Source organism: Pelmatolapia mariae, linkage group LG17, assembly GCF_036321145.2.
Source record: "Pelmatolapia mariae isolate MD_Pm_ZW linkage group LG17, Pm_UMD_F_2, whole genome shotgun sequence".
Taxonomy (NCBI): Eukaryota; Metazoa; Chordata; class Actinopteri; order Cichliformes; family Cichlidae; genus Pelmatolapia; species Pelmatolapia mariae.
The window spans coordinates 15,327,124-15,353,946 of record NC_086242.1 but is presented as its reverse complement, the minus strand read 5'-3'; the positions used below and the strand labels follow the sequence as shown (position 1 = coordinate 15,353,946).

At 39.8% G+C, this 26,823-nt stretch overlaps 2 protein-coding genes across 2 annotated transcripts; one reads left to right on the top strand and one right to left on the bottom strand.

Annotated features, from left to right (window-relative positions):
* Positions 1-222: 222 nt before the first annotated feature.
* cd36 (CD36 molecule (CD36 blood group)) lies at positions 223-7,465 on the bottom strand. Its single transcript, XM_063500456.1, has 12 exons — positions 7,218-7,465; positions 6,681-6,841; positions 6,403-6,547; positions 3,134-3,289; positions 2,959-3,050; positions 2,734-2,783; positions 2,554-2,623; positions 2,137-2,324; positions 1,905-2,023; positions 1,735-1,808; positions 897-951; positions 223-800 (listed from the first exon to the last, which is right to left on the bottom strand). Exons 1-12 carry the CDS (start codon positions 7,338-7,340, stop codon positions 627-629), a joined length of 1,407 nt encoding a protein of 468 aa, XP_063356526.1. The 5' UTR covers positions 7,341-7,465; the 3' UTR covers positions 223-626.
* A 3,472-nt stretch (positions 7,466-10,937) lies between these two features.
* gnai1 (guanine nucleotide binding protein (G protein), alpha inhibiting activity polypeptide 1) lies at positions 10,938-26,196 on the top strand. Its single transcript, XM_063500617.1, has 9 exons — positions 10,938-11,384; positions 17,355-17,397; positions 19,279-19,420; positions 19,742-19,899; positions 21,583-21,711; positions 23,272-23,401; positions 23,605-23,758; positions 24,365-24,573; positions 25,005-26,196. Exons 1-8 carry the CDS (start codon positions 11,267-11,269, stop codon positions 24,553-24,555), a joined length of 1,065 nt encoding a protein of 354 aa, XP_063356687.1. The 5' UTR covers positions 10,938-11,266; the 3' UTR covers positions 24,556-24,573; positions 25,005-26,196.
* The last annotated feature ends 627 nt before the right edge of the window (positions 26,197-26,823 follow it).

Below are 26,823 nucleotides of genomic sequence, written 5' to 3'. Positions count from 1 at the left end.
CAAGTTCCATTCACAACCAGAGTATAGTGATCCCACCAGCTTTATTTTATCACTCTGTCTGATTTATAGGCCAGGTAAAGCGAGAGATGCAGAGATTTGTTTTAGCCATGGGGGCCATGCAAGCTGTATCCTGACCAAAGAGGATATACGGCAGATCTGCTTTCATATCCTGGTAATTATAAAGAACAATGCAGGAATAGGGTATTGGATGACAGTCTCTCTTTTCCAGTATTTATTTATTTTAAATACACTAGTTCAGCAAAGCATACATTCACATAATATTTAAATTCATGTACATTTCTTTCATAGGATGGCAAACTATTCCACGTCTCTCTTCTCAGAGGTCTGATGCATTACCTGACAGTTAAGAGTAGTTTCCATGTGCTCTCCCTCTAGAAATCCCTGATACAGTTAATATTACAGTGTTTGCAATTAAAATGATACTTGGCAAATGAGTTCTATACAGCTTTACAAAATCACAGTATCCCTCCCAGTTATCACAGGAGGTATAATAATTCAAAATAACGCAAAAATTTCCAAAAAAGTGCGAGTCTATATCAAAACGTTTGATGTAGCAGCTTCAATGCACTGTGCTCATACAACAAACAGTAAAATGAATGATTAATTCATCCAAGGTTTGCTTTGCTTTTCCTCCTCACACAGAAGAAGGCAATTAAACACACAAAAAAGATGATCACGCCTGCAATCAGCAGGACTTGCTGTACTATCTCCAACATATCAATGCGGGAGATAAGTTCCCTCTTAAACATGTCAGCAGTTTTATCATCCAGCGTTGCCGTCTGGTTACACAAAGGACACAGAATATGAAAAAACGACTTATTAAAAAAAAAGTGAGCAAACAGGCTTCGCACATATTTTTTTTTACTTTTACGTACCTCATTCAGCCAAACAAGAGGTAATAACGTGTGATCTTTCACTTTGTTTAGCACCCTGCAGGACAAAGAGTTAATTAATTCATATTCACTGCTCTTAAAATGTCTTTCTTCGGCTAGTTTTAAAGATTAGGAAATTTGCTTAGTCACTTTCTTATATAAATATAAGAATATAAATAGCTCTTTCATGTAATTTCTCTAAAGCTACAGTTAGCCATAGTTAGCTTATGGCAAGAGATGCATTGAGACAGATAAAAAGCACCTAAATAACTATATTCAATTATTGCTTGGTTGAAACAGTAGCAAAATGCCTCTAACTGTCTAAAAACATTTAATTTTGCTATTTTCGTAACGCCATAAGTCAAATTAACTCCAAGATGGTTAATGCTATGTATTAGCAAACTGATGTTGTTAGCTAAGGCACGTGTAAAGAAAATAGCCGATAGTTTTCTAAATTATTCATGCTTGAGCTTAACTTAAATAATAGCCTAACACTTGCCAGTTATCCCATATTTCCTTAGTCCAAGTCATTTTCTCCTGATTCAGTAGGTCTGTTTTTTTTGTTTAGTTAGACTGCTTAGTCCTGGGTTCTTTACACTGTTGGTAACTCAAGCCACCACACTGTAGCCTTTTGGACATTTTTCATAATTCTTTAACTGGCTTACAAGATTGCAAAAAGGCACCTTCATACTGAAAAAAGTCATGTAAGAGTTACAAATTGCTTTGGAAGTGTATAATTGTGTTCTGTCTGTCTGCATCCTTCCACAGAATTTTTGTTGAAACTACACAAACAGCAAATTTTCACCTCTTAATTCCTTTAAAAAGGTGAACGATAACTTACGTAATGTCTTTTGCTGGTCCATACATCATATTGGCTTGAATTCTCTTGGCAAAATTCAGGGTAAAACCAGTAATCTAGTGGAAATATACAATAAATAAAAGTTAGCATCTACAAACTCCTGTTGTTCCTAAAATGTAAAAAAATAATAATAAAATAGCATTGGTTCATACAGGTTCCACATCCAGGAAAGTTTTATGGTGCTCTTCATCTGGGTGTAGGCCCAACACAACCTCCCGTAGATATTCACTGCCTTGAAGGAAGTGGGGCAAAGAGATGAAGACTGGTCTACCTGTTAAGATGACAAACACAGAATTAAAAGCTGCTGGGCGGACCGATAAATCATTACAACTTTAGGATGCATGAATTTCCAATTGAGTCATGATATGCTGTATGCTGACTGACCGTCTGAACAGGAACTGATGTCCAGCGCTCCAGCCAAGGTGCAGTTTTTGGTGGTTTCATAATTTCTGCAGAAACATTTATTGTCTGGGTTGTCCACAGGAGAGGCTAGAGTGGATGGTAGGAGGCTGTAGCGGTAGACCTCAATACCTTTAAGATTCATAGTTGCCTCATAGCTAGCTGACACAGACCTGAAGACAAACAGATAAGAAGTCAATTCAGGTTCATCTTTGGCTCCACAGGGCAACTTTATTCACACAGGAGTATATAAGAAAGCTCTGACCCCTAGTGGTTACTGATAGGATAAAGTCCAAAGGTTACAGTAAAGCTCCAACACTTGCCTTTCCATGAAATATCAAGAGATCTTGATATAAGGCATGATCAAATTAAATTTTACCTACAAATGAAATTATTTATCACCTGCAGATGTCTGATGAGAAGAAATAGAGGGGTACATCCTTATCCACAAACGGAGCAAAGGAAGAACCATCTAAGGAAAAAAATCAGGGAAAAATCTGTTCATAAGGGTAATTCATCTGCATCAGGAGCTGTAGAAATATGTTCCATGTAAATGAACACATGTTACTTTATCCTACGTACCTGTCCCGTTGATCATGTCACAATATGTATCATTCCAAAAGCTTAATTTCCTGTGGGACAAGATTGAATTTGTCAGAAACACTGACAATTGACAATTGGATTTAACAACAAAAATAAATAAATAATTGTAGTTAAAATACATGTAACATCTAATTATCCATTAAACTAATTTTGATCAAAGATACGGACTTCAAATGCAGTATCTTTAGTCATAATTGTACTCACGTCTCTCCTCTCCATCTGTCAATTACAGACACTTTTGAAATGTCATCCTTTCCAGTGAAGACATTGTAGGGGCCATCACTGGTACCATTATACTATGGAAAACATATTTCATTCAATTTTGTTAAATAATTGACTTTTATGCTGCATTTGCCATTTGGTACAAGTGTTTACTTACAGGTGAAAATAGGCCGATGGTGTCTTTCAATATTGGGTCATAGTAACCCCACAACAGCTCCTTAACTGTACGGTGTTGGAATAGGGAGGAATTTGTGCTATTTATGACCATGTCTAGCAAGATATGTGATCCTGGAGGAAGCAATGAATAGGCCCCCTGAAAGAAAATCCAAAACACAAACCCTTACATTTGGAAAATGCTATCATCAATGAAGGTGTCACAAAAAAAGCAATATGGTTCCATATGTACATATATTAAATGTGCAAACAAGAGCTGCTGTTGTCTCAGGAGATAAGGCAGAAAATAATCCTCTTTTATGAGAGTGATTCTTCTTAATTACTTGCAAGCAGTACAAGCAAGCTCACGCTCATTGTTAAAGCTTTATCAAAGTTTCGAGAGAACGCTCATAAACTGCTCATAAAGAAAGACTGCCATTGACTTGCCACTTGTCTGTATATTCCACCCTCGAACACAGTAAGAGATTGTGTGTGTGTGTGTGTGTGTGTGTGTGTGTGTGTGTGTGTGTGTGTGTGTGTGTGTGTGTGTGTGTGTGTGTGTGTGTGTGTGTTAGTGTAAGTATAAAGGTGAATATCAAACTGAGTTTAGACAATAAATTAAGATGAGCTTAAGCAGCATTATAAAGAAAAGTGGATCAAAAACATAGCCTCCCAACACAGCGTGACAGACTGATAAAGTCATATAGAAAACAATTAGTTAAAGATAGTGATGATAAAGGTGATACTAGATAATACTGAGGTGTCTATAATTTTTCACAAAAGAGAATTCTTGAGAACTTCTTTTTTTACGCCTGTATAAAAGGAAGTACCACTAATCTCCTAAAGCTATTCTAAGCATTTCAAAACCTTTTCTCAGAGTGTGAGTGAATATGCAAACATGTTGCATTTTTTGCAAACTTCCAGGGCAACTTGGCAGTTAAGCCGCCTATTCATTAAAAGCGTTGAAGTTGTCAGAGTAAGTTGTTGGAGCTGTCAGAGAGATTAGCTTCCCATATTAGCATTTTTGGCTATACCATATACTATCTGCTGGCAAACATCTTACTAACCAACCCAAGTATATTGGGTTATATATGTATAATGTTAAAATTAAGATTAGTGTAGATTTGCTATTCTAGTGTAGCTAAATGCATTTCAAATTCAGGTCAACTTCTTTGCTAATCAAAGCCCCATTCATCTAGCAAGTAATATTCTATTTTTCATCCATTCTCTTCCATTTATCCAATAGTCAAGAGGCAAGGAACACCTTAGATAGGTTGCCAACAGTCTAACCCTTAGCTCTGAGTTGATTAACTCTGATTTAGGAAACTCAGCTTTTTGGGTTCCAGAATAGCTGGTTAGTTAATTTCAGCACAGTCTGAACAGTCTCTATTTTTGTCCTGTGGACTGAAGAATGTAAATGTGGATCTGTACAGCAGGGGGAAAAGAGGAATTGTAACTTTCAGCATCATCAACTCAGTCATTTTTAACCCAACTTAAATTTCCCCTAAGAGATTAAAGGCTTAAATCCTGTCAGATTTTACCTTCCAGTTTTAAATATAATGAATAGGCTGTAAACGGAAAGGGCATAAAGACCTGTTGGTGACCATATGAAACCACCCATTGTGAGGGAAAAATGTGTATTCCCTGACTGGTTGGCAGATGGTTGCTAGCGGTTGCTGGCATTTGCTGTGAAACTAAAGATCTCGTCAAACAGGCCTAGAGATCGATCAGTGATCCCGTAGTAACAGCTGTTCTCTAGAGCCCCTTTTCCATTAGTACCTACTCGGATCACTCGCCACGGTTTTCAGGGTTTTCAATTTAATCATAGTACCTGGGATAAGGTACTAAAATGAGTACAGGTGATTTCTAGAGGTTGGTGAGAGTCGTAAGCATGAAATTGATAGCAAATAGGTATACGGTACTGGACCAAAAATCACCCAGAAACTGGTTTGGTCCTAGCAAAAGTGAAGGTGAATGGGTGCAGTGGTCACCCGTAATTTTCATGGAAGACACTGACTTGGCTGCAAACATTCCCAAACTACTCATAATGACACAAAGAACATTTGTTTTTGAGGTTAAAGTTGTGCCAACACATTTAAAAAGGTGCAACTTTGACTTTGAAGGTGATGGTCACCGTTTTTGGCTTGTATCACACTTTTTCAGGTTTTCACTCTGAGAGTAAAATAGTGTTTGTAGATAATTTGGCTCATTTCATACAAACTAACAGTGACTGCTGCGATATGTTTGTGACCGAATCCATCTCAAGGAGGTTTTTGATGCAGCACCGCTTTACTGCTGATTTACTGCATCACCCAGAAACCACTAACCAGCCACCAGTCAGGAAATATACATTTTTCCCCAGCGATTCGAGGTTTCCAGAGGCGGTCGCTGACAATCTATGTAACTGAGGCCTTAGTTAACTACTAATTTCATTATTCATACATCTGTCGTAAATTTTAAAATGTTGCTCAGCATTACTTATTGACTATATGTGTGAACATTTTCAACATAAAATGCTAACAGACCATCTGTACCATAGATTCAAGAACTCACTTTAAACTACAGTGAGTCCCGTTTTATTATTTTAAAGTTATTAGTATATTGCAGTGATTGTTAGAGTAATGTGCAGTAAATGTTTCAGTCTAGTGTATAGCTGATGTGCTGTGCAGAAAGTCACTGTGTTAACAAAAAGTTGTGGGCCATAGATTTAGTAGTGAATCTTTGATGTCCATGGAACCCTGTCTAAATATAACAAGTAACCACCTAACATCTAACTGGTTAGGTTTACAGCAGACCAGAGTTTAAGCTTTCTTTCTGGAACAGAAAGCTCAGGATTTCCATTATGTCGAAGTTAACAAGCTCAGAGTTTGCAATAAATCCGCTTCCTTGAACAGGCCCCAGGTTCCTCAGTGTTAACACAAAAAAAAATATTAAATAAATAAATAAATTAGTTCATGAAGTAGAAACAAAACATACACAATTTCTGCAATACATTGATGAGCCCTTTCTTTTATCTTTGCTTTCATTCATGATTTAAATGAACCATCCTGGAAGATAGAGTGTAACCCTTCTTTCGTTATAAACAAAATGATACGGAGGGTCATAAGACAAAAAAAGTTTGGAATCTAAAATTAATGTTTGAAAAGCAAGCCAGCACAGCTTGCCTTGGCATTTGCTCGTACTGGCATTAGAAAAGAAAAAAAGGGTACGGCAACTGTTAAAAGCAGAGCTGACACAAGTTGGGAATCACTATGCACAGCCCCTGACACTTACGGCCACTGCCAGGTTGAGTGAGGTGACTGTGTCTTCCTCTGGTCCCACTGACATGGATGGTTCGAAGATGGCACCCATGGGCAGCACGAAGGAGGCAGTATTATTGGGGTTGAATGTGACGTTTGCTTTGGGAAGATATCTTGTCCTTAATGAGGAGAGGGTCATGAATGCATGTGGTGTGCCATGAGATAAATGTGAGAAAGGACTAAAACAATATTACTATACCGAATGACTTTGAAATTAAAATGATATGCAGGAGGTAAACAAATCCAACTTACTTATATGTGTAAGGTCCTTTTTCCTGTACCTCTGGAAGTGCACCTTCCTGCACGACCTGCTGTGGGTTTTTCACGTCAAAGAGCCAGAACTGCCTGTAAATTGCGATCTCTGAAGATGCCCAGTTGTCATAAGCTGTCGTTCCAGGCTCAATGACAGCTTCCTAAAACCCCACAGACACACACACACACAATCTATTTTTAACATGCCTCAAGACTGCCAGCAGGCCAGCAGCTCCCCTGATACATGAAAAAGGAGGATGCTCTGTTATTTTAAAAGATCGTTCAGATTTAGACCGTCTCTACAATGTCTAAAAGAAAATCACACATGCTTTTGACAGACGAAAACAAGAAGGCACGCCTGGCTTTCTGCACGGCTTCTTGTTTAGTGCTCGGAGCAGCTTTCCACAACATACGCCTCTTCCCTCTCATTTCACCTGATTCACCTTGATCTCCACATACACACACACACACATACACACACTCACACTCTCTATCACTCCCTATCCTGATTCCAAGGGTGAAACATGAGCACCATACCTTCTTGACTGTCCTCTCAATGATCATGTCCCCCACTGGGATAAGGATGCCTCCCAGGATGGCTATCACTGCCCCAAACACAGATCCGGCTAAAAGCCCGCACTTAATGCTAAAGCAGCCCATGGTGGTGTGTGTTGCCTTCCTTCCAACCGTACGTCCGTCTGGCTGCCTGGCTGCTTGTTCTCCTTCTGTCTCTGTGTTTGTGGTGTGTGCTAGTATGTGCAGCTTGCCTGTGTATCAGGAACAGCAGCAGCAGCACAGGCAGGCGGTACTATCAGAGGAGTTGACAGAACAGCAAAGGCCAGGTAAAGGCACACACATATCTTGCAGGTGCCAGATAAATTAAGTTATACAATGACAAGACAGGATTATGGTTCAGCTGATAGGAGTTTCAACCTGGTATGAGTAAGCACTTTCTGGCAAGGTGATAACAGTTTGGCTGAGGAGAAAGGTTGAAACGGGACATGGGGTGCAAGTATAACGTGAGCAGGTTGTTATTGTACATGATTTTGTTAGATTTTATTTTATTCTTATTGCAAAATTTATAATAAAACCACTGACAAAGATGTACAAAGAGTATTTAATAGCAGTCCTTTCTTATTCTGATCCTTATTTTATCCATATATATATCTAGTCATCTCTAGCCTGTTTTATTATTTCTACTCATTTACAGTCCTGGGGAAGATCACACAAGCTCAGAAAGAAGAAACACATAAATCATTAAGAATATTCCCATTATCGCAGTGCATTTATATGCCTTATCTGTATTTGTGTCTGTGTGGCTGAAAATCAATTACACGTTATCTCACCAAGATATTTCCCCCATGCTTATCATGAGTCTTTATTGAAATCATTTTTTATTGTCATTATTTGTTTCGAGCTTGCTCAGCAACAATATAATATTGATTACAATCATGCAAGGATGGCAAATCATTTAAAGGTTGTTGTCATCTTTTGTGTTGCTTTAATTGCATAGTCTGGCATGGTGAACAGCACTAAAATTGTTCACATTTGTTTTAGCCAATATATTAATAGATGGGTCTTTCTGGCTATACAGGACTACTTGCTTATTCCAAACCATTGAATACTACACTTCCCATAATGCAACTGCCTTTAGACCCTCCCTGGGAAGCACACAGATTCTAAAAATGCTTTCTGCTATGAAGGTGACGCTTTAAGCCGAAACCATAACAGCCCCTATGACATCACCCTGACATGATGAGCTGTAATTTTGTCCGATTACAGAAAGCTCCTCCAGTGTAACAATAGTCATTATAGTACTGCTTTCTACAGGGTGTATTTTACGCAATGTGACAAGCAAATTACTCCTTAGGTGTAAATCTATTGGAGTGCCTCTTTTAAACGTTCTGAATTCGTGCAGCTTGGTGCTGTGCAGAAAAATAAACACTCAGGATTTCCACCACATGCACTCTGAAGTTACGTGTTATTGCCACTAGAGGGCAGCACCACCTTTGTATCACGTTCAGCACAGTGGGCCTGCTTACACAATAATTCCATTACATATCTTTGCCAAAGGCCTGTCTCTGTCTGCTTAAACAAATACAACTGTCAAACAGTATGAATCTCACCTGACTGACTTCATTGTTTATTGCAAGTGTGACTCCAGGATTTCACTTTGCATGGGCGCACACTACACCTACAGGCTTTTTCTTTTCTTTACTTTAATGTTTTTAGTTATTTCTAATTTGAAACATGTAATTTTAATCATAAAATGTCTAAAACTAAGGAAAGAAAAAACTTACTGGCAAACTGTTTGGATGCACACAAAATTGGTCTGTATTTCCTAAACATATACACCTTTATAAGGGCTTTATTGATTTAAAAGCCATGTAGTGCTCCTACAGGGTTTTGAGTCTTGTGAGGACCAGCACAACAAAACAGTAAGCAATGTTTAAAAGGAAGGGCATTAAATATATTCTGTAAGAGTGGCTTACTTCATCTCTCCCAAGAGTCTAGTATGTTTTTCTATCACCTTCTTTAATTAAACAGAAGAGACTTTCAAAACAAAATGTAGCTTTTCTAGCACTATGGTACTGCTGTTAAATATTTTATTGTTAATTCTGTTCTAGCTCCTTGACTTATGTTTGGTCACCCTACACCTACAAGCAAATTTGTTTGTTTTGTTTTTTTAATCTGGAACAGTCACACATTTTGAAAGTCCATCCATTTATCCATCATCTTCTTCAGGACAGTTCAGGACTGGGTGTGTCTGTTGGGAGGGGTTCCCTAGTCTCATAAGGTGACATGAGGTTGGGTACACCAGTGTTAATTAACAATGGTTTTTTTTTTTTTCCATTGGGCTGGTTAGAGACACATTACATTGACTTGTTGCACCATCCCGTGGTACAAACTGGTAATGCTTTACAGTAAATGTGGTCAAAGTTGTAGTTTCTTCATATTTTGATGATAGTTTTAAGTAGTTTTGGAACATTTTCAGCTATTTTAAGCACAGAAAGTTACAAGATTTGTTAAACGAAGAAACAAAATAGATACAGTGCTTATGGCTGCAAGTAAAACCCGGGAAAGTATTTTATAACTTCTTCTTTTTTTAAAGCTGAGGTATACATCTTCACTATGTCTAGTTATCATGTTTTCGAAGAATATGAATGCACCACAGCCATACAGTATTTTACAGGTTAAATTTAAAAAAAAAAAAAAAAGTCTTTTTCTTTCAAATTCTCCCTTTGGGGGTCACAAAAGTGGATCATCTGCCTCCATCCAGTCTTCTGTCCTCTTTCATTACATCTATATAACTTTGTTTTCTTGTATAAAATGATTTCAGCTTTTAGTAGTGCTAGTGGTAGTACTGCTTAGGGTGTACAACCTAAAATCTACTAGCAAACTGTATGGATGCAGGAGAGGAGCTGCATGACAAATCTCCAGCTAACACAGGACTAAAATAGAAAGGTCAACGTTGTATATTTGCATGTACTCGTAAAAAGTCACATTTGTAAATAAAAGTTGTACAGAAAGGCAACGAAATAACGTTTGCTCCGCAGGAATGTGTGCACAAAAGTGCAGCGCTTACTTTGAATGCTCACACTTTGTCTGACAGGCTAAATTATTTAAGCCACAAACAATGGTTGTGAGCGGCTGTGAATGGGTGGGGGATGGGACTGCAATGGTAAGAGGTGTAGTTCCCATGGGAGCAATACATGCTTGTAATGTAGACTAACCAGTTGCAATAAGTCTTAGCAGATGTGGTGAAATATTGAACTAAAGTGAAACATTGCATAGTACTGTAAACATGTCACGGCTACTTTAAAAATGTTATTTATCACATATGGTGAAATAAAAATGTTGTATACTGTAAATCAAAATAATAGTTTTAAGTTAGAAAAAAAATAAAATTATTTGGGCAAGCAGTTGTAAGCTATGGGTGTGCTATGGGAATGCGTTTCAATTGATCACGTTTCCGGTTGACGGTGATTGCCTTCACAATAAAAGTATCATACGAATCGCTTGATATTTATTCTTGCTAAAAGAAAACAATAATGAAATGATTAAAAGAAAGAAACTTTTTTAAAATATATAATGATTGATTTTCGATGCATTAAATATGTAAAAGTATAGCATAAAGCTTATTTTAAGGCATTTTGTATGCAGTTTGAAGGTGTTTCTTTTATTATGGAAAATTAAGCCGGAAGTGTTGATTCCGTTGCTGCTTTTGGAACACAGTGCAGCGCTCACCACCCGTAACAGCACAGACAGTACTAAGCGCTGCAACGAATGGAGGCGAACCGGTGGGAGAGACATCAGCAAGGAATTGTTTCACTGTCGAAATAGCTTTCCCTCGGATTTCAACCTGAGAACATTTCAGTCTGGTGAAGAAAAACTGAGTTGTTTTTTTTTTTTTTTTTTAAGAAAAGTCGAATCGCTTTCCCTTTCCTCCTGAAGAGCTCGATTGCCAGTCATTTAAAAAAAGGGCGTGTGTACGGGGTGAAGGCAGCATTAACCAATTAATGTTGATATATATGATATTTTAGACATTCTTTTACACCAGCTGGGTCTAAAGGACACAGTCGAGGATGGGATGCACACTGAGCACCGAGGACAAGGCTGCGGTGGAGCGCAGTAAAATGATCGACAGAAATCTGCGGGACGACGGGGAGAAGGCAGCCAGGGAGGTCAAGCTTCTGCTGCTCGGTAAGGAAGATTGGGGTGGAGGGGGGCGGTGAACGAACTTCGCTGTGTGTTCGCCCGCAGAACTGCTAGTTCAAAGGATACGGTTGGGAACACACCCTGCTGTGAAACCCACGTTAACCACGCTGGTTAATGGTCAGTGTTGGGGTTGTGTTAGATTACATTAGTTGTTGCAAGTGTTGCTGAGTTTCCGCATCGCTAGCTTACACCCCTCCTTGCTAGCTACAGTTAACCGTCCACTCTTCTCACTTTTAACACAACCTGTCCTTTTAAAAGGAAAAACGACACTATTGTGGCCGAAATACCAATGATATAATGTCATTTTGCGTTTATTTGGCTTTTTAGGGGGTTAGTTTTGTAGTTTGGTTACACATGCATGGCAGATTTTTCTTTATTTATTTTGCCAGCTGTTGGCGTTACATCCATTCAGCCCGTCTCCGTGGAGAATTTATTGACTAAATCCTTTCAACAATGGCACATTTCCTCTCGTCTGGTCCGGTTCAGTGCAGTGAAAATAGGCCTTTGGCTCATTAGGGGCCCAGGCCTGAGTCGGAGTGACTGAAAACTGTTTTTTACTTAATTTATTTCAGGACGTTATAGGTTAAATTCCTATTGTTTCCTATTTTATAACAGTGTTTCCTTGTTCTCATCTGAAGACGTAAGCAGGCGTGTTGCATGCAATAGGCACACAGCTTGTGCAACAAATGCAGAAAATTACAGTAATCAAGAGGCCAGAATAAAGGCTGATTCAGTTAGGCGAAGCCACATAAACATTAGCGAAACTCATTTAAACAAAGCTGTAACCGATAAACTTACAACGTTGTATGAAGTTAGATGCTGATGTAGATATAGTGGCCTCATGCCACTTCTTTGCAGTGATCATTTTTGATTGATCTTCATTTGTGTACCCGAATCCACCTATTATATGCTGTTGCTGTGTTAAATTGACACTGACCTCAGAGATGTAATTTAAATGGCACAGGACACCCACTGATAACTATTACACTTCATAATTATAATTTGTTGCGTTTATTTCATGTGTTTTGTCATTTCCTAGCTCCATCTGACAACCCTGCGTTTACCATTATGTGAACCGTTTCCATTTAGTAGCTAGACGTGTGTGTAGATTAAAAGTGTTGCTGAGATGTGGGGAAGCACTGTTTTGCTTGTAAACAAAGACCACAGGTGAAAAACTTTTCCGTCAACCCTTTTTAGGTGGCTCACTTTGGGAAGTGTTGACATGCACACACGTGGTATGTGGGTTAGCAGGACACAAAGTCTGAGGGAAATGCCAGTAGCAGGCAAATACCTAACAGAAGGCGCATAATAGGAGCTGTTGGCAGCTTTTGCATAATTCAGAAGCAAATTTTCTTCCATTACTTCTAATTTTCAAATGAAAAGAACTTTTTTGTCTAACTTGATGGGTCAAAATTGGCTTTTAGTAAGGTATGGTTTTGTTTGTACAAGCCGGTGCATATTTTCCCATTACAGATCGGTTGCATTCCTTGGGTGTTTGGAGGCCAGATGGGGCTTGCTGAGTAAAAGCAAGCAAGTTAGGTCAAGTTTCTGCTATGTCGCTGTAGGGAAGAATATTAGTTTTAGTTTAGTTTAGTTTTTTTTTTTTTTTTTTTAAATGTGTATCATACACAAAAACATGTGGCACTGCTTTAGCACTTCTCAGTTTCTGATAGAATAGGTCGCGTGGCGCCACTCGTGGCTGCTTTGGCTCCATCGCCTGTCATCTGTGTTTGATCTATTCAGTGTGGTAGCCAGGTAACCCGCTCGGCCTCTTCAGGTTCCTACCTGAAGTCTCACACACACACACACACAGAGTTTGAGATGCCAGGAGAAAAGAAAAAGAGAACCTGTAAGACGAGAACAGTGCTAATGACGAGAGCATTAAAAATGAAAAAAGCTGCGGTGCGGTGAAGCACGGGGACCCGAGTTGGGCTTTTGAATTGTTTACCTTGCAGAAAAACAGTCACTGAGTAGACTTGAGGCTGGTGATTTGCAAGCCACTCATGAGTATACTTTTCTCTAAACACACCCTGTCAACAGTGCATTCAGGGATGCTGTTGTATACCTCTGGATGCACTCGAAGAACATTAAATCTTTTGTGCAGCTTGTGGTGGTGACCTCAACCCGGTGTCGAGATATTTGTATACAACAGGTGGCCACAGTTTAGCCACAATTTGGTGTGATGACCACCTGGTTTTCAAGCGCTGTCCTAAATGTTAATTACAGGCTCATGGTCTCTCCCTGTCAGCAGCAAAGAATAATTGCCTTGATGTAAAAAAACAAAACTCAATTTGCATGGAAAAAATGATTTGAATCTTTGTAGGGCTTCGCGCACACCGTCAAGTCCAAACCAGCTGGCAGGCTCAGGTGTGTCTCGCAGAGTGAGGAAATGTGATCTTTTCTGCGAAACATATTTTTCATTTAGCTCTAGTCTTAATATGGCTCTCATTTTATTTCCATCATCTCCAGGACCCAATTATCCTACTATTCATATCTACATGCTAAAATAGATTACAATCTCCTCAGCCTAATTACTCGTTCTATAGCTGTCGCACAACTGTGGGAAGATTTTATTAATAAACCTCGGGCTTTTTCTGACTCATGTCATCGGTCTCTCTTTCATTTTCTTTTTCCCATATTTGTGTTCTTTTACTAATTATAAAACCAGCTTTGCAAGATGGCTTGAAGATGGCCCCCATCTCACAATAAACAGAGATGACAAAGTAGTTAAATAACTCTTTTATTGCTGTAAGCACATTAGACATCGAATGGGTCAGTCTGTGCCAGCGTGCGTGTGGTAAGCAATCTTTTAGTTGTCGATTTTTCTTTTTTGGCGGATCAATCTCTGTGATTTAGAATGGTCATTTCCCGCGGTGGGTAGCACCTCTCCGAGGCTCCTGGAATCCTTCACGAGTGACTCATACTTAAATCCCCGAGAAGGGGAGAAGGAGGGGAGGGGGAAAAAAGAGGAATTGGATAGTGAGTGAGAGGAACAATTAATCATAAAGAGAAAATGACTATAGGAGACTGGGAGAATGTGAAAGAGGAAGAAGCATGCGTGCAGCTGAATAAGAGTGGAAAACTAAAAGAGGGAAGGGTTCCGTGGTGTTGGGCTCATGCTGCTAATGTGGCATCACTAATGTGTTTAGCACATTGTGCCAAACTTCATAAGCTCTCCTTGAGCCCCTGAACTGCTTAAACCCCCTGACCCACACAAATTTATCTTCATGCCATCGATCCGAGCCCAAAGCCAGCATGAATGAAGAGAATTTTTACTTCACTTTTAACTGCAATTTTGGTTTGCATGTATCGCATTACTCATTCTCCACAACATTTATCAGCAACATATGGTTAATCTATAAATGAGACGGCCCAGGCATGGCAGCCATTTTAATCACATTCTTATAAAATATCCCTCCCTGTCTTCCTACTTGAGGAAAGGACCAACTAGGGTCCAGGAGGGAAGATGTGTTTGCGGTCAGTAGATAGAAACGGCTCTGTTCTCAGTGGAAGAAGTAGAGGGGGGGAAGAAAACCACAATTTTCACTGCAAGGGTTTGCTCGAATTTTCCTAAAATAGTTTGAACCACTAGAAACAGAAACCAGCTGCTCCAGTGGTTCTGACTCTAGCTGTTTTAGGGTGGGTGTATCAAAGCTGTGGGCGTGTAACATGACTCTGCATGAAGAGCGATAGGTCAGGCCTGGTTCTAAAGTAACCCTTAAAGGTCTGTGTGTGTGTGAGTGAAGAAGAGAGTGAGTCGGTTCAACTTTCTCTCGATGTTCCTCAAATATTGAGACTTTGACGAAAGCCACACCCTGATCATGTCGCTGTTGAGACACCAGGGTCAAGTCACTTGTATAAACACATGGCTTATGTTTCATAGATGTCTTTTTTAACTTTCTTTTGTTTAATAATAAAGAAAGTTCTTCTCGTGATTTGCACTGAATTTAAGCAACAGTTCGCTCAAGAGTCACTGATAATTTGTCGTCTTAAATATGAAGGAATCCCTCTAAAAGTGTACTGAAATATGTTCATTCTTAATCCCGAATGATCAGTAATTGCTGATTTAATTAACTGAATCTTCGCAGCTCTGAACTATTTCGTGCTTAGTGCAACCTTTCTGTAGGAAAGTACTCCCAGCGACATATCTGCGGCATTGTCAAAATGGGTCTTGGGCAGGCCGAGGGGTGCAACTGTGCCAGCTCACCAGCAAGCCATGCCCAGTCAAGCAGCGCTTGCACCGTCTGTGCGCAAGTCCTGCAGGGCTTCACACAGCCGAGTGTTTTGGCCTCGGAGCACGGGGAGCTGCCACTGCACCGTCAACCCCCTCAGGGGCGCTCTGGCACCCGAGTGGTGACACATAATTAAAATAATGTGTCCTCAGGTGAATTTCGTCCAATTATACTGAAGGTGAAGTGCCAGTGCTATGCCAGCATGCAGCTGTTACTGAGGGAAAGTTCGCAGGAATTCAGTCACAAGCTGTGTATACTGCAGTAAGCATATATATAGTATTCATTTTGTTTTCAAGTTTTTATAAATAATGCTGTCTTACTGCATAAGGCAGGCTCGACAAGAAGTGGCACTAAAAAATGCAATATGTCCCTTTTTTCTTTCTTCTTCTGCTTCTTCTTCTTCTTCGTCGTTTTGTTTTTGCAATCACAAGGAAAGTGGAACTAGATTAGGTGGGTGATTTATTATGCAAGAGCACACCATGTTGTCCCTGCTGACTCCATCACGAGGTAAAAGATAGTGGTAGATTTCATGATATGATTCCACTTCCTCTTATTCTGTTTCTAGGGCTGAGAGAGAAGCTGTGGGTGTTTACTTGGGGGAATGGCCACGCTTTAGTGGTTAGAAACACCTTCCCTACTGGCAGAGGAGTGTTACGTCAACAAGAAGTGGCCAATTGCTTCACTATAGCCCCGGTTTCTGCTACTGTAATATGAGGACATTGATTGTGCATTAGTAGTTCTGATGTAGTTTATGATAATACCCATTAGAGCACGCAACTCTAATGAATGTGGTTTGTGAAGATATCGCATATGGGCTTTTATCGGTGAAAGAGAAATATCAGTAAAAGGGCACACCCACTGGACTGGTGCGGTAGAGGAAAGGGAGCAGAAGGATGTGTTATATGTGGTGGACTTGCAGTCAAAACCCACATGTGACACACACAGAGCCACATGGTCTCTTCAGGTGACTGTGGCCCAGAAATAACGAGAGGAGGTCATCATGACACTGTGAGGTTTTCAAGATCCACAAAAGCCATGCCGACGGTTGCATTCTCTTCAGGAGCACCCCCTACTCCACCACTAGTATTGTCTCATCAATCAAGGAAACTGACGTGAATTTGATTAGTGGTGAGCGCCTAGTGTCTTGCCATCCTGAAAAGGCACCTCGCTGCTGTTGGGTTTGGGGGGTTTTTTTGTTTGTTTTGTTTTTTTGTTGTTTTTTTTGTTGTTGGTTTGTTTGTTTTTCAAGGAATCCACACTGCTGTCAATAATAATCCCTTATCATTAGTTGTGCGCCAACGGCCTTAATACCAAGTGAACAAAATGCCGATAGAAATCCCAGACGAGCATTCAGCTTACAGAGCAACAGATTCAGTCCCATTTTTGGGATTTAAGAATCAGGGTATTAGAGGCTGTAACTGCCCGGAGCTGAGAGAGAATCAGAAGTTAAAAGCGTGTTTAACCTAAACGCTGAAGTCATGCACAGACCTCAAAGCGTACTCATACAATCACAGTGTTGTTTAGGAGTTCTCCTTTGGTTGACGTGATCGTGTTCAGCTTGCATTTTCATGGTTTCCTGTCATGCTGTTTGGTCACACTGAATCCTCGTGTAAAGGCATGGAATTTCGTGGGCTGGTTAATATAAGGGTTAGTTTCCGATTTATCTGTCAAAACAATTCAAGTAAAGTCCAATTTTGTATTTATTTATGTTTGTCTTTTCCAGGTGCTGGCGAATCAGGGAAAAGCACAATTGTCAAGCAGATGAAGTGAGTATATTTCTCTCCTGCACTGAACGAGCAAAATAAACTTTATTCTCTCTTCTATTTTTTTCGTCTTCCATTGGCTTCTCTGATGAGATGCGCAACTGACACCACACTAGATTACACACTGGAAGAGTATTCATTTTCCTCAGCTAAACAGTGTCAAACACCTATCATAGTCTCTATGGGTGGTAATACGCCCTGCGAGTTGCAGTACAAACAGGTGTCATGCATAATGGTCATGAAAACAACCCAGCAGCATACGTCAGTGCGTGCGTGCGAATGTCCTGAATATGAAATACATTTTTGATAAATGTTTTTATGGCTGCATCATCAATCACCAGCCATCCACATCTAAGAAGCACAATATATTTGTACAGTTTTTGTTTTTTTTTACAGCACCTGCCCTACTGTAATATTGCTTTATTTGTTATTAACAAGCAAGAGATCACCATTCAGTCCCTAGACAGATATCCATGTGATTTAAGGAAAGTGTTTACATTATGTTTAGTGTAGTGTTAATAGAGCTGAATTGTGTGTTTGTAGCTGGTCTAAAGAAATTCAGTTAAAAGACAAAATGAATAATTACATAGTCTAATAAGTAAAGCTGGAACAGTTCAAACAACTGGCTGAAGGCTTTTTAGTCACTTGATTAGTTAAATTAAAGCCTTCTAGGAGCAAGTCTTGTCACTGAAGCATTCTTTGTAATGCAACCAGGCAGTTATTTTGAAGCCAGCGTCAGTTTCAGTCAGTCCCAATGTGACTGTCATGCTGACTCTTTAACAAAGATCATGCTAACGATACAGTCAGAATATAATATCTACACTATAATGAGTAGATGTGACCATTATCACGCAGTTAAGGATGTTATGAACCTTTTCTGTGCTTATACGTCAATGCTGTAATACCATTGGTTTGTATTTTTCATGGTTCAGCAACCACCATTCTTCTCTGGGTTTTGTTCGAGGTTCTTTGAGTGATTGTCCATCATTTTGGACAGCTCCAATTTGTGAGGGTTTGGTGGGTTAATCTGCAAAGCAAAAAAAAAAAAATTGCTTGAGGAAATGACGATTAAATATCATTTTTAACGATTTTCTATTATTTTATAGACAAAATAATAATAATAATAATATGATATTTAAGAAAATAAAAGGCAGATTAATCTTTCTGCTTGTGGCTTACATCTGCACTACCATGTTTTTAAGCACTTCAAAAACAGACCAAAACACTGGAGCCACATGATTCCAGTGGGTGACATGTTTCAGTGAAAATGGGCACTTTAAGTTAACCGACATATTAAAAGAGCTCCCATCTTCAGGAGCAAAAGATGGACTCAGGGCTGAAAGCCAGCGATGGTGTAAGGAAGATGGAATTTGCCGAAAGACTGACTGACGCATTGTTGGTTTGGAGCTTTTAGTTGGCTTTGGAGACTGCCAGAAGTATGGCATAAAGCCTTTCCTTCTGAGCAGCAAAACCAAAGCTCTATTCAGAATTTTTTTTTTTTTTTGTGCGAAATAAACTGAAAGAACTTCAAGATAATATTTTTACATAGCATGAATTCAGCTGATGCTTTTGTCTAGTAACCAACACTGAGTGCAACTATAAGAGGGTGAATAAAAGCTTCTTTTCCCTGGATAATCATAATTCCTGCAGCCAGAAATGAGGAGCAAAGAGATCAGGGCCACTGTGGACAGGCAGTATTTGTGCAGATGGGGATTTTTTTTTTTTTTTTTTTTTTTTTTTTTTTTTAAGTGGTACTAAATTTGAACTAAAGAGGAAGAATGATTTCTTAGAATGATTAAAAAAATGGTACATCATTCAGCAGGAAGAATTGGCTAGGCCCACTGCTAACCAGTAGACCCCCCCCCCCCCTCTTCTTCTCTACAGGATCATCCATGAGGCAGGCTACTCAGAAGAGGAATGCAAGCAGTACAAGGCTGTGGTCTACAGCAACACTATCCAGTCCATAATCGCCATCATCAGAGCCATGGGGCGCCTCAAGATCGACTTCGGTGACCCAGCAAGAGCTGTGAGTAGAGAGAAGATTGTAATTTGGTCTGTTTAGAGTAGAAACCCAAAGTAAATTTGTGGCGTTGGGGAAACAAGCAGGTAGTTACATTAAGTACTTACTTTCAACAGGAACAATAGTCTCTGCTTACACGCCCTTCAACATAACATTATAAAAAATAGTAGGGTCATTTATTTGGGTCTTTTAATTTGTAGCTTTCCCTGCGATGTATTTAAAATGTGACTGGTGTTTTAGCTTGATAGCTCATGTGAATCATAATGGTGGTGTAATGACTTAGATGGCTGATTTATGATATTGACACCACCCCGACTCCTCTCTCAGGATGATGCACGGCAACTGTTTGTGCTGGCGGGCTCAGCAGAGGAAGGCTTCATGACAGCTGAGCTGGCCGGTGTCATCAAGCGACTCTGGAAGGACGGAGGTGTTCAAGCCTGCTTCAGCCGCTCCCGCGAATATCAGCTCAACGACTCGGCAGCATAGTGAGTCACGCAGTCCAACACATAAGCAACCACGTTAATAATCGCCGGGTTCACCACAGCCGTGAGTCATCTGCAGAAAAGACTGGCGATGACAAAGTCTTTCACGTCAGATGACCAGGAGCCCAAAATGAGCGCATTTCCACTGCAAACACAGAAGCCAGACACACGCTGCCCCAACCTTCAACCATGCTCAGAGAGCTACTTGTACGGCTGATGTGTCTGGACTTTTAATCTGTCAATATTTACTTTCCTCTACCGTGCCTGAAGAGCGATGGCTGCAAAGACTGTTTAATCTTTGACCTTCTCCTTCAGCACAGGAACATTTAGCACATGCTTAAAGATTTTAAAAACTCAATTAAAAAAAGAATTACACGAAAATACATTTCTGTAGCTGAACATGTCTTTACTAGTTGGAACCTAGCATAAATTGCCCCTGGCACAAATTCTATCACAAGGCAGCGCTTTTTTTTTTTGGTTACCCCTTTATTATTTTTGGGGGGTTGGAAAGCCATCTGCCTTGTTTTGCTTCTATAGAGCAAACATCAGCAGTTATATTGCAGCAGTTGTCCATTTTCTAATTAGTTCCGCTTATCCTGCTGTCCAGGGGCTTTTCTGAATGGGAACAACCATCGCAAAGCCTTATGTATTTTCTTTTTCTTTTTTTTCACTCCACATAATATCCTGCAGGACAAACAGCAGGCTTGTCTGCATGAAATGGAGATTACTTTGCTTCTGCTAACAACTACAGGTTACTAATCTCCCCTCCTTCCTTTTAAATTATCACCAGTAACCTTGAGGTATTAACTTAAAACGTAATGCATCCGAAGTGTTTTTAGTTTGTCTAATATACTTAACGGTATTGCATATTTTAAAAGATTAAAAATATTTCTACTCTGTTTTCAAAATGTTCTATCTTCATACATGTGTTGCAGCACTACAGTTGGCAGAGAATGTTGTTTTGGTTTGCACTGATGTGCAAGAATTTTGTCGAGAAGGCAAAAACCTACTCGAAGTGATAAAGAATAAATTGAATTCCACCCTTCTATTTTCAGTACACAGTTATTCCCATACAAGGTAATGAGAGTCTATCCCAGCAGGTACTTTATTTGACAAAATGTGGGACAGCACCCTGGACAGATGGCTGGTTTATTACAGGGTTAAGGCACAGAGACAATCGCACTCACACGTAGGGAGTTTCCAATTCAGCTGCAAGTTGTTAGGACTGTAGGAGGGATCAAAGCACACAGAAGGGAACCCCACAACCAGCGAAAACAATGTACACTCCCCACTGAAAAAGAGCAGGGCTTAGATTAAACCCAAGGTCCTGTTTGCTGTGAGGCAACAGCTCTAACCACAAAACCACTGTTAAATTTAGACACAATGGCACGGAGGCAAATGCTCTATACTGTCACTAGCTTCCTCTTTTTTTTGTTGTCGTTGTTTTTTTTTTAATGCATAATTGTTCTGTAAGAGTTTCATTTTGTCTCTACTGAAAAACTGAATTCAAATGTGTAAAACAGGGCTGTATTGAAATGTGTACATAAAATGAATAGTTTAAAGACCAGAATATAGAATCTAACCAGGTTTTTCACCTCCATGCACTGGGAGCAGAGACAGGTGACCTTGATCCATTTTCTCCAACCCTCCTCTCCTCATGTCCTTTTCTTTATGTCCTTCTCTCAGCTACTTGAACGATTTGGACAGGATATCCCAGGCCACCTACATCCCAACTCAGCAGGATGTCCTGAGGACCCGAGTCAAAACCACGGGCATTGTTGAGACGCACTTCACATTTAAGGACCTGCACTTCAAGTGAGAATTTTGTTGTAACAACTGGCTCAGAGTGTTTTACAAGATGTCTTAATTAGTTTTCCTTCCTGTTACTGACTCATTCACTCCAAAAGAAATTCCCTTTATACATTTACAGCTGTAAGTTGTGACACAGTCTGCGAAGGTGTTGCGCACATCAGCGATGACTCAGTTGTCACCCTCTGTTAATGTACACAGACAGGAAGTGAGCGCAGGAGGTTTGGTGATGTCATGATACCAGAAATGGTTTTTAGCTAATTCAGCGTCACATCGTTGTAATTAGCTCCATAAAAGCACACTTCACTTACAAAAGCCGAAGTAGGCATTGCTTTATGTAATGTGGGAGTTTACAGGTTTTCTCAAGAACAAAGTATTTGTTTAGTTTAGGTACTCATCTGGTTGAATTTGCTTCCAATTTAATCTGAACACAAAGTATGGTTTAATTTCCTTTCAAAAGCCCGCCTCCTGTTTCATCTTTAAAGCTAAAGTATTTCCAGATGGGACTTGTGCTGTTTTATACACCAGTAGGAGCTATTACAGAAGCTAAATGAGGCCTTGAATGGTTCCCTTGATATTTCTTATTGCACTACAGCTGTGTGTTTTTGTACATCGGTACACAAAGGTGTCTCACGTAATGTATGCTCAGATTGATTTTCATAAAAATGTGGAAAAAACTGTAGATATAAAGTGATATCTGTGATGAGCCTTAATTCAAAATCATAGTCCTGTTCACGAATTGAAGTAAGCCCAACTCAGAACCTACATTGCCCTCTAAAGTAAAAACAGTAAAGTCCTTTCCTGATGGCCTGTATATGAAAGATGGAAGTAGCCACCATCACATCTGGCTCAAGCTTGGCATTTTGGCTTTAGCAGTCTTTTCGTTTTTTATTTGTTTTGTTTTGTTAGCCAGATGTTACCATAAGGGTATGTCTGTGGAGTTAAATAACACTAGTCTCATGAAGCTAACTTAGTTAGCAAGTTGAATGTGTAATTCACTGTAATATTGAATGAAAAGGAAACTTTGAAAAATAGGCTTTAAAAAATCTTTTAGTTCAGCCAAAAGCTAGAAAAAGAAGACTCGCATGTCACTCAGAGCAGCCATGAACCAAATGATGCACACCTTCAAGACCTATAAACGTTTAAATAGGTTGAGTTTCTAACCTTTAAACCTTGTACAGTTGTCACATAAGGGTTTGGAAGGTGCAGGCACAATAACAGTATATTGGACCGGAATGTAAACATGTTTATTTATGCTTTAAATTTGGGCTGACGGGCAAAAATCAAGTCTATAGGGACAGAAAAGATTTTTGCAGCCAGCTTCATGTGGCCTTTCAGGAAACTAGTACTAGCTTGGTTATTCTCAAGCCCTCTTTGTGTTTATACTTGTTTTATGCCTCAGTGTTTTCTGTAGTAATGGTTTTTAAAGTTCATCTTTCATTTATAACCACAAAGTCATTTGTTTTCTGTACTTTTATCACTACTCGCCATAGTAGTACTTTTTTTTTTCTTTTTTTTTTGTAAACCTCTGGATTTCACACGATCCCACTCCTGTCTTCCAACCAGAATGTTTGATGTAGGAGGTCAGCGTTCTGAGAGGAAGAAGTGGATCCACTGCTTTGAGGGTGTGACGGCCATCATCTTCTGCGTGGCTCTCAGTGATTATGACTTGGTGCTGGCTGAGGATGAAGAGATGGTGAGTGGTTCAGCTGTGTGACTCATGGAACATGACATAATAGCAGGCACTCTACGTTCACACACAGCAGGAACTTTGTCTTTGTGTATTATAATCACGATGGTCATAGAAGTAGAAGCGAAGGATCGGTTCCGCTCGTGATGTCTTCGTGGATCACTGAGCGAAGCACAAAGACCCAGCGTCACTTTCCTTTTTCTCCCCAGAACCGAATGCACGAGAGCATGAAGCTGTTTGACAGCATCTGCAACAACAAGTGGTTCACAGACACCTCCATTATCCTCTTCCTCAATAAGAAGGACCTGTTTGAAGAGAAAATCAAGAAGAGTCCTCTTACCATCTGCTACCCAGAATACGCTGGTGAGTCTGGCAGTAAAAAGCCTTTTTCATCGATTCACATTGTGCTCAGCATACCCTCAGTTGGTGTTGTTATAAAACAAAGTCTTACAGCAGATTTTAAAACTGTTTACTTTCCTGCTAAATACAAAGTTATAGCTAAGAGATAATCTGCCCACCACTCTACCTTTGAAGCTCAGTAATTAGTCTTAACCCAAATGTTGTTTTTGTGTAGCATCTATGTGCCAGACTACTTGTTGGCCACCACCAGTAACCTTCTCAAATTATTGCTTCAACCCAGCATGTTCGTGTACATAAACCTGCAGAATTTTCTTTTCAATCTCTGCTTTTTATACACAATAATTCAAATGCATCCTAATTAGTGGATTATCAAAGCATTATAGCCATTAGGGATGTCCTGATCATGATGTAGGGCCATACCAGCATTTAGCATAACAATTTAGCCATTTCTTTTCCTTTTTTTTTCGTACAAAGGAAGCACACTTAGCAGGATAAAGCCCAACCATGCTATTCATTTCCTAGCGCCGTACAAAAATTACGCTTTCCCTGTCCCTTCCTTACATGGTAACTTCCCGGGCTACTTCACTTCCACCTCCTCGTGTTTCTCAGGCTCCAACACGTACGAGGAAGCAGCTGCCTACATCCAGTGTCAGTTTGAGGACCTGAACAAGAGGAAGGACACCAAGGAGATTTACACCCACTTCACCTGCGCCACAGATACCAAGAACGTGCAGTTTGTCTTTGACGCTGTTACTGACGTCATTATCAAGAACAACCTGAAAGACTGTGGACTCTTCTGACTCTTTTTTTTTTTATTGGTAAGTAAGCCCTCACATGTGGCGCACATGTGTGTCATGGATGAGGGCACATATGAGGAATACAACTGCTTATGTGCTCACCAGGATGAAGTGGGAGTTGAGTAAACCACTGGAGCCTTATTTGAATATCTACGTCTTTCCGTGATGATTAAAGACTTACTTTTATATAAATATATATGTGTGTGTATTTTTGTTTCCAGAATATAAGTATTCAGAGCATAAAGGAAGAAAATAATCCATCATTTAATCAATGATGTGTGCAAATTTGTGCCTTCTTATTTTCAAAGGCTTGAATTCATTTTCTGCTTAATTTAGATGCATGTGAAATGATAGCGGCAAGGTCGAGGTCTGCAAAACCTCTCCTTAAACCACCACCCCTCCTCCATCTACTCGTCTTTCATGTTTCTTTATTTCTCCCCTTGTGTCCTCAGGCAGTGGAGCCAGCTTATTGTGCATCTTTAGTGGGGAAGATGAGAAGAATCGGGAGAATCAGTCACGGACCAGTGCTGTACTATATGCCACTTTTAACAGCTTTATTTATGTTTTTCGTCTTGGAACCTTTGGAACTAGCGTTACATTTGTGTAGGATGTTTGTATCATTGTAAAGGCGTCACTGCAAAATTCTTTTTGTCTTTTCATCTTTTTTGTTTTTCCGTTTTTGAGAAAGATCTTTTTTCTTCTTTTTTGCTGTTCCTTCTGCCACTGTCTCTGGAAAAGGAAACTTCACTGTTGATGGAAATGCTTCTTTTCTCCCTTCCCCGCAACCAAAAGGGAAGAAAAAGGGGTGCAACCTTTGAGTCCAGTTTGTTGGTACTTGTGCCTTCGCATGCCTTTTACTGCGGTCGTAGTACAAATGCTTGTTCTTTTGCCTGCTGAATTGTTCTAGTCATTAAGAGGTAAACTGTTTTCATATGTTAGTGTCTCTGCTATCTTCTGTGTGCACACCACTGAGCTTTCAGGAGGATTTACCTCTAGTTTATAAGGTACATGGGTCTCCATTGTGACCAACATGTAGCCTCCACGGTCCCCTAATTCCCACCCACCCTGACAATGGAAGGCCTCATCAGCCAATCACACAGTACAATACTGCGATCTATATTGTTACATTTACCCCACAAATATGGGGTCCTGGTTTTTAAACGATCTGTAAAATATCCATTCTTCCCAACCATTCAGAAAATGGTTAGCTGAGGCACTGAGCTTATAATATGCTTAAGTGTTTTAAGTACAAAGACCAGAGTAGGCACATTTTACTGTATATTTTAATGTATTTGGGGGGAGGGGAGCTATGGAGAATTTGGTGTTGAGAAGAGAAACGAAATCTCAGAATAGATTATGAAGGTGAGGATGAGGTCTGAAATGTTTTAAAATTCAGGCGCTGTTCTTGGATCCTGCCTAATGATGATTTTTGAGAGTAGAGACACTGCTTGTGATGGTCAAGGAAGCCTGGTCTGTTATCATAGATCAGCAATACTTTGGCAAGAGAGTGATGTAAAATGTGATCCTGGATCTGTTCATATAAAGAAACTGCCACAACTGTCAGTGTATGTGTATGTTCTCCGTGGAAGGAGAATCTTTGTAGACTCATCTCCCTTATTTTGCTAATAAAAACCATTTACAAACCATGTGGCTGCTGTATCATATATAATGACTTTCTTTGACATCTGTGGGCATTTTTTTTCCTGATGAGTAAAGTTTACAGGGTTACTAAAATGATAAAATGTCCTTTAGCAATTTGCACCTCAACCACACACCATCTAGTTGTTGATTTTAGGTGAAGTTGAAGAATTTGGAGGTTCTTTCATTTTTTTTCCATTCTTTTTGTGCATTGTACTGGTACCACTGGCAGCAAAACAAGCCCAAAGCATGATACTACCACCACCATGCTTGACAGGTGGTACTTAGGTTTGAAAGCCTCAGCTTTACTCCTCCTGAAGGCATTTGGCTTGGCCCATATGTGCAGCGGCAAATTTCATTAAAGCTTGAGGGTGTCGATTTTGGAACAGGGGCTTCTTCCTTAGTCAGCAAACTCTCAGTCCATAGAGATGGAAAACTTTATTGTGGACAGTGATGTATTCCTGGTGTTCCAGGAATATATTGCAGGTTTGAACCTTGGTGGTTCCTGGGTTAATCCTGAGCATCCTAACTAATTTCTTCTAATTTTAGGGGATAAATCTGGGTTTTATTCCAGACCTTGGCAAAGTGGTGTGGAATAAAGGTGGTCTGCAGCCAAATAACTTGTATTATTGT

Excerpts from the sequence above, each read along its gene's own strand:
- cd36 (XM_063500456.1), bottom strand. The coding sequence starts at position 7,340 with ATGGGCTGCTTTAGCATTAAGTGCGGGCTTTTAGCCGGATCTGTGTTT. Across the intron at positions 3,290-6,402 it reads CACTCAACCTGGCAGTGGCC|GGGGCCTATTCATTGCTTCC; the intron begins GTAAGTGTCAGG and ends ATTTTCTTTCAG. Across the intron at positions 3,051-3,133 it reads CCATCGGCCTATTTTCACCT|TATAATGGTACCAGTGATGG; the intron begins GTAAGTAAACAC and ends TGTTTTCCATAG.
- gnai1 (XM_063500617.1), top strand. The coding sequence starts at position 11,267 with ATGGGATGCACACTGAGCACCGAGGACAAGGCTGCGGTGGAGCGCAGT. Across the intron at positions 19,421-19,741 it reads TCGGTGACCCAGCAAGAGCT|GATGATGCACGGCAACTGTT; the intron begins GTGAGTAGAGAG and ends CTCCTCTCTCAG. Across the intron at positions 23,759-24,364 it reads CTGCTACCCAGAATACGCTG|GCTCCAACACGTACGAGGAA; the intron begins GTGAGTCTGGCA and ends CGTGTTTCTCAG.